Raw genomic sequence first — 12,413 nt, forward strand, 5'->3', positions numbered from 1 at the left:
TCAGACAGTCCCTCACCCTCAGACCGTCCCTCAATCTCAGACCCACCCTCATGCTCGAACCCACCCTCACCCTCGCACCCTCCCTCACCGTCGGACCCTCCCTCATGCTCGGACCCTCCCTCACCCTCGGACCCTCCGCCACCTGCAGACACTCTCTCATCCTTGGACCCACCCTCACCCACAGACCCTTCCTCACCCTAGGCCCCTCCCTCACCCTCAGATCCACCCTCACCCTCGGACACCCCCTCACCCTCAGACACACACTCACCCTCGGACCTTCCCTCAGCCTGGGCCCCTCCCTCACCCAAAGACACTCCCTCACCCGCAGACCCTCCCTCACTCTCACATCCTCACCCTCACACCCTCTCACACTCACCCTCTCACACCCTCACCTTCACCCTCCCCCTCGGACCCATCCTCACCCTCTCACACCCTCACTCTCTGACACTCTCACTCTCTGACACCCTCACCCTCACCCTCACCCCTCACCCTCACCCTCGCTCCCTCACCCTCACCCCTCACCCTCACCCTCACCCTCTCTCACCCTCACCCTCTCTCACCCTCACCCTCTCACACCCTCACCCTCTCACACCCTCTCACACCCTCTCACACCCTCACCCCTCACCCTCACCCTCACCCCTCACCCTCACCCCTCACCCTCACCCTCACCCTCACCCTCACCCTCACCCTCTCACACCCTCACCCCTCACCCTCACCCTCACCCCTCACCCTCACCCTCTCACACCCTCACCCTCACCCTCTCACACCCTCACCCCTCACCCTCACCCTCACCCTCACCCTCACCCTCTCACACCCTCACCCCTCACCCTCACCCTCACCCTCACCCTCTCACACCCTCACCCTCACCCTTCACCCTCACCCTCACCCTCACCCTCACCCTCTCACACCCTCACCCTCACCCTCACCCTCTCACACCCTCACCCTCACCCCTCACCCTCACCCCTCACCCTCACCCTCACCCTTCACCCTCACCCTCTCACACCCTCACCCTCTCACACCCTCACCCTCACCCTTCACCCTCACCCTCACCCTCACCCTCACCCTCTCACACCCTCACCCTCACCCTCACCCTCTCACACCCTCACCCTCACCCCTCACCCTCACCCCTCACCCTCACCCTCACCCTTCACCCTCACCCTCTCACACCCTCACCCTCTCACACCCTCACCCTCACCCCTCACCCTCACCCTCACCCTTCACCCTCACCCTCTCACACCCTCACCCTCTCACACCCTCACCCTCTCACACCCTCACCCTCACCCTCACCCCTCACCCTCACCCTCACCCTTCACCCTCACCCTCTCACACCCTCACCCTCTCACACCCTCACCCTCTCACACCCTCACCCTCACCCTCACCCCTCACCCTCACCCTCACCCTCACCCTCACCCCTCACCCTCACCCTCACCCTTCACCCTCACCCTCTCACACCCTCACCCTCTCACACCCTCACCCTCACCCTCACCCCTCACCCCTCACCCTCACCCTCACCCTCACCCCTCACCCTCACCCTCACCCTCACCCTCACCCCTCACCCTCACCCTCACCCTTCACCCTCACCCTCTCACACCCTCACCCTCTCACACCCTCACCCTCTCACACCCTCACCCTCACCCTCACCCCTCACCCCTCATCCTCACCCTCACCCTCACCCTCATCCTCACCCTCACCCTCACCCCTCACCCTCTCACACCTTCACTCTGACCACCTCATACTCCCTTCCTCATCCATTCACTACACCGCCCCACTGCCCCACTGCCCCAAAATGACTGTGTACTTCTGGTGCTTTCTGCTCTGCTGCAGAGTTCACCCCACAATCCGTCTGGATTTCCCATCGACACAGCTTTCCTGTCCCTCACCTCACCCCTTCCCCTATTCCCCACTCCCTCCCACCCCTTACTCCATCCCCATCCCCATCCCCATCCTTCCCCACATCTACACCCCGATCCGCCCACTCTTTCCCTATTCCCCACGCCTCCCTCACTTACACCCCAACTTGCTCCCAGTCTCTCATCCCCACTATCGCAGCTCCCCCCATCCCCCACATGCTCCCAGCTCACTCCCTCTCCCACCACCTTGCCCCACCCACCCCTCCCTTCCCCAGTGTCACACCCTGATCCCCCTCTCCCATTCTGCTGCTGCTCTCACTGTGGTCTCTCCCCAGACCTGTGCATCATCGATTCCACCTCAGGGCATCCTCACCCTAACCCATCGTCTACAGGGGATCGATCATCCAAGCTGGTTTCCTTCGTGGGTTTCACTATCTGACTCTCTCTCTCTGTGTCTGTGTGTGTTCCTGTCTGTTTCTGTGTGTATGTGTGTGTGTTTGTGTGTGTGTGTGTCTGTGTCTGTCTGCGTGTGTGTCTATCTGTCTGTGTGTGTCTGTGTGTGTGTGTGTGTTTGTGTGTGTCTGTCTATATGTGTCTGTCTGTGTCTGTGTCTGTGTCTGTGTGTCTGTCTGTGTGTGTCTGTCTATGTGTGTCTGTGTAACTGTCTGTGTGTGTGTGTCTCTGTGTCTGTCTGTGTGTGTTTGTGTCTGTGTGTGTCTGTCTGTGTGTGTCTGTCTGTGTGTGCGCCTGTCTGTGTGTGTCTGTGTGTCTGTCTGTGTGTGTGTGTCTGTCTATGTGTGTCTGTCTGCGTGTCTGTTGTTGTGTGTGTTTGTCTGTGTGTGTGTGTGTTTGTCTCTGTGTGTGTCTGTGTCTGTGTGTGTGTCTGTGTGTGTGTGTCTGTGTGTGTGTTTGTCTCTGTGTCTGTGTGTGTCTGTGTGTGTTTGTGTGTCTGTGTGTTTGTCTGTGTGTCTGTGTCTGTGTGTGTGTGTGTCTGTCTGTGTGTCTGTGTGTGTGTGTCTATGTGTGTGTCTGTGTGTGTGTCTGTCTGTCTGTGTGTGTGTGTGTGTCTGTGTGTGTGTGTGTGTATGTCTGTATGTGTGTCTGTGTGTCTGTGTCCGTGTGTGTCTGTGTGTCCAGCAGCAGTGCTGATGAGAGAGCCGTGCGGGAGGTGAAGAGCTTCCTGCTCCGTGCGTTAAACCTCCAGCACATTCCCCGGACTCAGGTGGACACAGTCAGGCAGCTGCGTACAATCTGGAGAGCGAGACTCCAGGCCACATCTCTGAACCTCCAACAGTCCACAGCACAGCAAGAGCAGCCAGGTAGGACGGAGCCTTACTGATCTACCACCCACGTCCCCCCAACCCAACTTTACATCACTGCCTGGGCCCAGCATTTATCACCCGTCCCTTAGTTACCCCTTGAGAAGGTGGGGGTGAGCTGCCATCTTGAACCACTGCAATCCATGGGCTGTGGATAGACCCACAATGCCCTGGGGGAGGGCGTTCCAGGATTCTGACCCAGTGACCGTGAAGGAACGGCCGATATATTCCCAAGTCGGGATGGGGTGTGGTTCGGAAGGGAACCTGCAGGTAGCGGTGTTCCCCATGTATCTGCTGCCCTTGTACTTCTAGATGGAAGTGGTCTTGGTTGGGGAAAGTGCAGTCAAAGAATATTGGGTGAATTTCTGCCAGGCTGCTTGGAGATGGTACACACTGCTGGTACAGTGCGTCGGGGGGTGGGGGCAGGGGGGAGAGATACTGGGTGTGGTGCCAATCAAACAGCGGGCTACTTTGTCCCGAATGGTGTCATGCTTCTTCTGTGGTGTTGGAGCTGCCCCCATCCAGGGGCAAGTGTGGAGTATTCCCTCACTCTCCTGACTTGTACACGGCAGACGTTGGGAAGTCAGGAAGTGTGTCATTCCTTATAGGAGTCCTAGCCTCTGTCTATATACCCCCTCACCCTCCCTCACACACACCCCCCATATACCCCCTCACCCTCCCTCACACACACCCCCATATACCCCCTCACCCTCCCTCTCACACACCCCCATATACCCCCTCACCTTCCCTCACACACCCCCATATACCCCCTCACCCTCCCTCACACACCCCCATATACCCCCTCACCTTCCCTCACACACCCCCATATACCCCCTCACCCTCCGCAACACACCCTCATAAAACTCCTCACCCTCCCTCTCTCACACCCACATATACCCCCTGCCTCTTACACAACCCCGTATATCCCCTCACCCTCCCTCAGACACCCCCATATACCCCCTCACCGTCCCTCACACACCCCCATATACCCCCTCACCGTCCCTCACACACCCCCACATACCCCCTCACCCTCCCTCACACACCCCCATATACCCCCTCACACTCCCTCACACACCCCCATTTACCCCCTCACCCTCCCTCACACACCCCCATATACCCCCTCACCCTCCCTCACACACCCCCACATACCCCCTCACCCTCCCTCACACACCCCCATATACCCCCTCACCCTCCTCACACAACCCCCATATACCCCCTCACCCTCCCTCACACACACCCCCCATATACCCCCTCACCCTCCCTCACACACACCCCCCATATACCCCCTCACCTTCCCTCACACACCCCCATATACCCCCTCACCCTCCTCACACACCCCCATATACCCCCTCACCCTCCCTCTCACATACATCCATACACCCCCTCACCCTCCTCACACACCCCCCATATACCCCCTCACCCTCCCTCACACACCCCCATATACCCCCTCACCCTCCCTCACACACCCCCATATACCCCCTCACACTCCCTCACACACCCCCATATACCCCCTCACCTTCCCTCACACACACCCCCCATATACCCCCTCACCCTCCCTCACACACACCCCCCATATACCCCCTCACCTTCCCTCACACACCCCCATATACCCCCTCACCCTCCTCACACACCCCCATACACCCCCTCACCCTCCTCACACACCCCCCATATACCCCCTCACCCTCCCTCACACACCCCCATATACCCCCTCACCCTCCCTCACACACCCCCATATACCCCCTCACACTCCCTCACACACCCCCATATACCCCCTCACCTTCCCTCACACACCCCCACATACCCCCTCACCCTCCCTCACACACCCCCATATACCCCCTCACCCTCCCTCACACACCCCGACATACCCCCTCACCCTCCCTCACACACCCCCATATACCCCCTCACCCTCCCTCACACACCCCCATATACCCCCTCACCCTCCCTCACACACCCCCATATACACCCTCACCCTCCCTCTCACACCCCCATATACCCCCTCACCCTCCCTCACACACCCCCATATACCCCCTCACCCTCCCTCACACACCCCCATATACCCCCTCACCCTCCTCACACACTCCCATATACCCCCTCACCCTCCCTCACACACCCCCATATACCCCCTCACCCTCCTCACACACTCCCATATACACCCTCACCCTCCCTCACACACCCCCATATACCCCCTCACCCTCCCTCACACACCCCCATATACACCCTCACCCTCCCTCACACACCCCCATATACACCCTCACCCTCCCTCTCACACCCCCATATACCCCCTCACCCTCCCTCACACACCCCCATATACCCCCTCACCCTCCCTCACACACCCCCATATATCCCCTCACCCTCCCTCACACACACCCCCCATATACCCCCTCACCCTCCCTCACACACCCCCATATACACCCTCACCCTCCCTCTCACACCCCCATATACCCCCTCACCCTCCCTCTCACACCCCCATATACCCCCTCACCCTCCCTCACACACCCCCATATACCCCCTCACCCTCCCTCACACACCCCCATATACCCCCTCACCCTCCCTCACACACCCCCATATACCCCCTCACCCTCCCTCACACACTCCCATATACCCCCTCACCCTCCCTCACACACCCCCATATACCCCCTCACCCTCCCTCACACACCCCCATATACCCCCTCACCCTCCCTCACACACTCCCATATACCCCCTCACCCTCCCTCACACACCCCCATATACCCCCTCACCCTCCCTCACACATCCCCATATACCCCCTCACACTCCCTCACACACCCCCATATACCCCCTCACCCTCCCTCACATACCCCCATACACCCCCTCACCCTCCCTCACACTCCCCCATATACCACCTCACCCTCCCTCACACACGGCCATATACCCCCTCACCCTCCCTCACTCACCCCCATATACCCCCTCGCCCTCCCACACACATGGCCATATACCCCCTCACCCTCCCTGTCACACCCCCTCACCCTCCTCTCACACCCCCATATACCCCCTCACCCTCCCTCACACACCCCCATATACCCCCTCACCCTCCCTCACACACCCCCATATACCCCCTCACCCTCCCTCACACACTCCCATATACCCCCTCACCCTCCCTCACATACCCCCATATATCCCCTCACCCTCCCCCACACACCCCCATATACCCCCTCACCCTCCCTCTCACACCCCCATATACACCCTCACCCTCCCTCACACACCCCCATATACCCCCTCACCCTCCCTCTCACACCCCCATATACCCCCTCACCCTCCCTCTCTCACACCCCCATGTACCCCCTCACCCTCCCTCACACACCCCCATATACCCCTTCATACTCCCTCACACACCCCCATATATCCCCTCACCCTCCCTCACACACCCCCATATACCCCCTCACACTCCCTCACACACCCCCATATATCCCCTCACCCTCCCTCACACACCCCCATATACCCCCTCACCCTCCCTCTCACACCCCCATATACCCCCTCACCCTCCCTCACACACCCCCATATACCCCCTCACCCTCCCTCACACACCCCCATATACCCCCTCACCCTCCCTCACACACCCCCATATACCCCCTCACCCTCCCTCACACACCCCCATATACCCCCTCACCCTCCCTCTCACACACCCCCATATACCCCCTCACACTCCCTCTCACACCCCCATATACACCCTCACCCTCCCTCTCACACCCCCATATACCCCCTCACCCTCCCTCACACACCCCCATATACCCCCTCACCCTCCCTCACACACCCCCATATACCCCCTCACCCTCCCTCACACACCCCCATATACCCCCTCACCCTCCCTCACACACCCCCATATACCCCCTCACCCTCCCTCACACACCCCCATATACACCCTCACCCTCCCTCAGACACCCCCATATACCCCCTCACCCTCCCTCACACACCCCCATATACCCCCTCACCCTCCCTCACACACCCCCATATATCCCCTCACCCTCCCTCACACACCCCCATATACCCCCTCGCCCTCCCTCACACAAGGCCATATACCCCATCACCCTCCCTGTCACACACCCCCATATACCCCCTCACCCTCCCTCACACACCCCCATATACCCCCTCACCCTCCTCTCACACCCCCATATACCCCCTCACCCTCCCTCACACACCCCCATATACCCCCTCACCCTCCCTCACACACCCCCATATACCCCCTCACCCTCCCTCTCACACCCCCATATACACCCTCACCCTCCCTCACACACCCCCATATACCCCCTCACCCTCCCTCACACACCCCCATATATCCCCTCACCCTTCCATCACACACCCCCATATACCCCCTCACCCTCCCTCACACACCCCCATATACCCCCTCACCCTCCCTCACACACCCCCATACACCCCCTCACCCTCCCTCACACACCCCCATATACCCCCTCACACTCCCTCACACACCCCCATATACCCCCTCACCTTCCCTCACACACCCCCATATACCCCCTCACCCTCCCTCACACACCCCCATATACCCCCTCACCCTCCCTCACACACCCCCACATACTCCCTCACCCTCCGCAACACACCCTCATAAAACTCCTCACCCTCCCTCTCTCACACCCACATATACCCCCTGCCTCTTACACAACCCCGTATATCCCCTCACCCTCCCTCAGACACCCCCATATACCCCCTCACCCTCCCTCACACACCCCCATATACCCCCTCACCCTCCCTCACACACCCCCACATACCCCCTCACCCTCCCTCACACACCCCCATATACCCCCTCATCCTCCCTCACACACCCCCATAAACCCCTCACCCTCCCTCTCACACCCCCATAAACCCCTCACCCTCCCTCTCTGTCACCTGCATATACCCCCTGCCACTCCCACACCCCCATATACCCCCTCACCCACCCTCCCACAAAACCAAAAAACCCCTCATCCTCCCTCACACACCCCCCACTTACCCCGTCACCTTCCCTCGTAAACCCCCATATACCCCCTCACCCTCCCTCTCACACCCCCATATACCCCCTCACCCTCCCTCACACACCCCCATATACCCCCTCACCCTCCCTCTCACACCCCCATATACCCCCTCACCCTCCCTCTCTCACACCCCCATATACCCCCTCACCCTCCTCACACACCCCCATATACCCCCTCACCCTCCCTCTCTCACACCCCCATATACCCCCTCACCCTCCTCACACACCCCCATATACCCCCTCACCCTCCCTCACACACACCCCCACATACCCCCTCACCCTCCCTCACACACACCCCCATATACCCCCTCACACTCCCTCACACACCCCCATATACCCCCTCACCCTCCCTCACACACACCCCCCATATACCCCCTCACCCTCCCTCACACACACCCCCATAACCCCCTCACCCTCCCTCACACACACCCCCATAACCCCCTCACCCTCCCTCACACACACCCCCACATACCCCCTCACCCTCCCTCACACACACCCCCATATACCCCCTCACACTCCCTCTCACACCCCCATATACCCCCTCACCCTCCCTCACACACCCCCATATACCCCCTCACCCTCCCTCACACACCCCCATATACACCCTCACCCTCCCTCACACACCCCCATATTCCCCCTCACCCTCCCTCACACACCCCCATATACCCCCTCACCCTCCCTCACACACCCCCATATACACCCTCACCCTCCCTCACACACCCCCATATATCCCCTCACACTCCCTCACACACCCCCATATACCCCCTCACCCTCCCTCTCACACCCCCATATACCCCCTCACCCTCCCTCACACACCCCCATATATCCCCTCACCTTCCCTCACATACGGCCATATACCCCCTCACCCTCCCTCACACACCCCCATATACCCCCTCGCCCTCCCTCACACACCCCCATACACACCCTCACCCTCCCTCACACACACCCCCATATACCCCCTCACCCTCCCTCACACACACCCCCACATACCCCCTCACACTCCCTCACACACCCCCATATACCCCCTCACCCTCCCTCACACACCCCCATATACCCCCTCACACTCCCTCACACACCCCCATATACCCCCTCACCCTCCCTCTCACATCCCCATATACCCCCTCACACTCCCTCACACACCCCCATATACCCCCTCACCCTCCCTCACACACCCCCATATACCCCCTCACCCTCCCTCACACACCCCCATATACCCCCTCACCCTCCCTCACACACCCCCATATACCCCCTCACCCTCCCTCTCACATCCCCATATACCCCCTCACACTCCCTCACACACCCCCATATACCCCCTCACCCTCCCTCACACACCCCCATATACCCCCTCACCTTCCCTCACACACCCCCATATACCCCCTCACCCTCCCTCTCACACCCCCATATACCCCCTCACCTTCCCTCACATACGGCCATATAACCCCTCACACCCTCTCTCACACCCCCATATATCCCCTCACCCTCCCTCACACACCCCCATATACCCCCTCACCCTCCCTCACACACCCCCATATACCCCCTCACACTCCCTCACACACCCCCATATATCCCCTCACCCTCCCTCACACACCCCCATATATCCCCTCACCCTCCCTCACACACCCCCATATATCCCCTCACCCTCCCTCACACACCCCTATATACCCCCTCACACACCCCCATATGCCCCCTCACCCTCCCTCACACACCCCCATATACCCCCTCACACTCCCTCACACACCCCCATATACCCCTCACCCTCCCTCTCACACCCCCATATACCCCCTCACACTCCCTCACACACCCCCATATATCCCCTCACCCTCCCTCACACACCCCCATATACCCCCTCACACTCCCTCACACACCCCCATATATCCCCTCACCCTCCCTCTCACACCCCCATATACCCCCTCACCTTCCCTCACACACCCCCATATACCCCCTCACCCTCCCTCACACACCCCCATATACCCCCTCACCCTCCCTCACACACCCCCATATACCCCCTCACCCTCCCTCACACACCCCCATATACCCCCTCACCCTCCCTCTCACACACCCCCATATACACCCTCACCTTCCCTCACACACCCCCATATATCCCCTCACCTTCCCTCACATACGGCCATATACCCCCTCACCCTCCCTCTCACACCCCCATATACCCCCTCACACTCCCTCACACACCCCCATATACCCCCTCACACTCCCTCACACACCCCCATATATCCCCTCACACTCCCTCACACACCCCCATATATCCCCTCACACTCCCTCACACACCCCCATATACCCCCTCACACTCCCTCACACACCCCCATATATCCCCTCACACTCCCTCACACACCCCCATATACCCCCTCACCCTCCCTCACACACCCCCATATATCCCCTCACCCTCCCTCACACACCCCCATATACCCCCTCACCCTCCCTCACACACCCCCATATACCCCCTCACCCTCCCTCACCGTCCCTCACACACCCCCATGTACTCCCTCACCCTCCCTCACACACCCCATATACCCCCTCACCCTCCCCTACACGCCCCATATACACCCTCACCCTCCCCCACACACCCCATATATCCCCTCACCCTCCCTCTCACACCCCCATATACACCCTCACCCTCCCTCACACACCCCCATATACTCCTTCACCCTCCCTCTTACACACCCCGATATGCCCCTTCACCCTCCCTCACATGCCCCCATATACCCCCTCACCCTCCCTCACATGCCCCCACACCCCCCCTTATATCCACAAACACTCCAATTAGCCCTCCTCCTTCTCACACCCTTCCCCCTATAAACACCTTCCCCTCATGCACCCCTGTATTTCCCCTCACCCTCACACCTTTCCCTATATATCCTCCTTCACCTCACGTCTTCCCCATATACCTCTGTCCCCCTCACACCTTCCTGCACACACCCCCTCCCCCTTATTCCCTCCCCAGATGCACACCTCCCCCTTCCCTCACACCTTCCCCATGAAACCCCCCTCACTGTCCCCCAACGTACCCCAAACACCCCCTTGCCATCACATACCCCCATATATCCCCTTCCCCCTCACTCCATCTGCAATCAACCTGCTCCCCCATACCCCTCCCACCCCCTCACTCCCTCCCTATATACACCCCTCCCCCACTCACATCACCATATCACCCCTTACCCCTCATAGTCCCCCCATACTCCCTAATAGATCCCTCCCTATTCCCCTGAGACCTTCCCCAATATACCACGCTTCCCCCTCCCCGATACACATTAAATTGCAGTGGATTGGGAAGGTGCATTGAAGACAGTCAGCTGGCGTTGGAGTAAAGGGTGGGGGGTCTTTGAAGTGGAGTCCATTGCAGTGAGGCAGAATGCACTGGCGTGAGGGGGAGCATGTTGGAGTGAGGTGGAGGAAGGCTGAGCACATTGGAGTGAGGGGAGTGGGTGTGGGTGAGGGTGAGTGTGTTGGGGTAAGGATGAGTTGGTGGGAGTGAGGGTGAGTGGGTTGGAATGAGGGGGGGAATAAGGCTGACATTGCTGTAATGAGGGGTTGTGAGGGTGACGGTGTTGTAATGAGGGAGGAGTGAGGGTGACGGTGTTGTAATGAGGGTGTGGTGAGGGTGACGGTGTTGTAATGAGTGTGTGGTGAGGGTGAACGTGTTGTAATGAGTGTGTGGTGAGGGTGAACGTGTTGTAGTGAGGGTGTTGTGAGGGTGACAGTGTTGTAATGAGAGAGTTGTGAGGGTGATGGTGTTGTAATGAGGGGGTTGTGAGGGTGACGGTGTTGTAATGAGGGGGCGGTGAGGGTGACGGTGTTGTAATGAGGGGGTGTGAGGGTGATGGTGTTGTAATGAGGGGGCGGTGAGGGTGACGGTGTTGTAATGAGGGGGTGTGAGGGTGATGGTGTTGTAATGAGGGAGGAAGTGAGGGTGACAGTGTTGTAATGAGGGAGGAAATGAGGGTGATGGTGTTGTAATGGGGGGAGTAAGGATAACGGTGTTGTACTGAGGGGGGAAGTGAGGGTGACGATGTTGTAATGAAGGAGGAAGTGAGGGTGACAGTGTTGTAATGGGGGGAGTAAGGGTAACGGTGTAATGAGGACTTGTGAGGGTGACAGTGTTGGAATGAGGGAGACGGTGTTGTAATGAGGGGTTCGGGACGGTGACAGTGTTGTAATGAGGGGGCTGTGAGGGTGACGGTGTTGTAATGAGGGGGGGTGAGGGTGATGGTGCTGTAATGAGGGAGTTGTGAGGGTGATGGTGTTGTAATG

General features: G+C 59.5%; 1 protein-coding gene across 1 annotated transcript in view; it reads left to right on the forward strand.

Annotated features, from left to right (window-relative positions):
* Positions 1–12,413, forward strand: part of LOC140457173 (uncharacterized) — a 168,927-nt gene that overhangs the window by 138,924 nt on the left and 17,590 nt on the right. The window contains exon 3 of the mRNA XM_072551235.1: positions 2,988–3,169. Coding sequence (XP_072407336.1) covers positions 2,988–3,169 — 182 coding nt within the window. The remainder of the gene's footprint in view (positions 1–2,987; positions 3,170–12,413) is intronic.

Source organism: Chiloscyllium punctatum, chromosome 31 (assembly GCF_047496795.1).
Source record: "Chiloscyllium punctatum isolate Juve2018m chromosome 31, sChiPun1.3, whole genome shotgun sequence".
Lineage (NCBI taxonomy): Eukaryota > Metazoa > Chordata > Chondrichthyes > Orectolobiformes > Hemiscylliidae > Chiloscyllium > Chiloscyllium punctatum.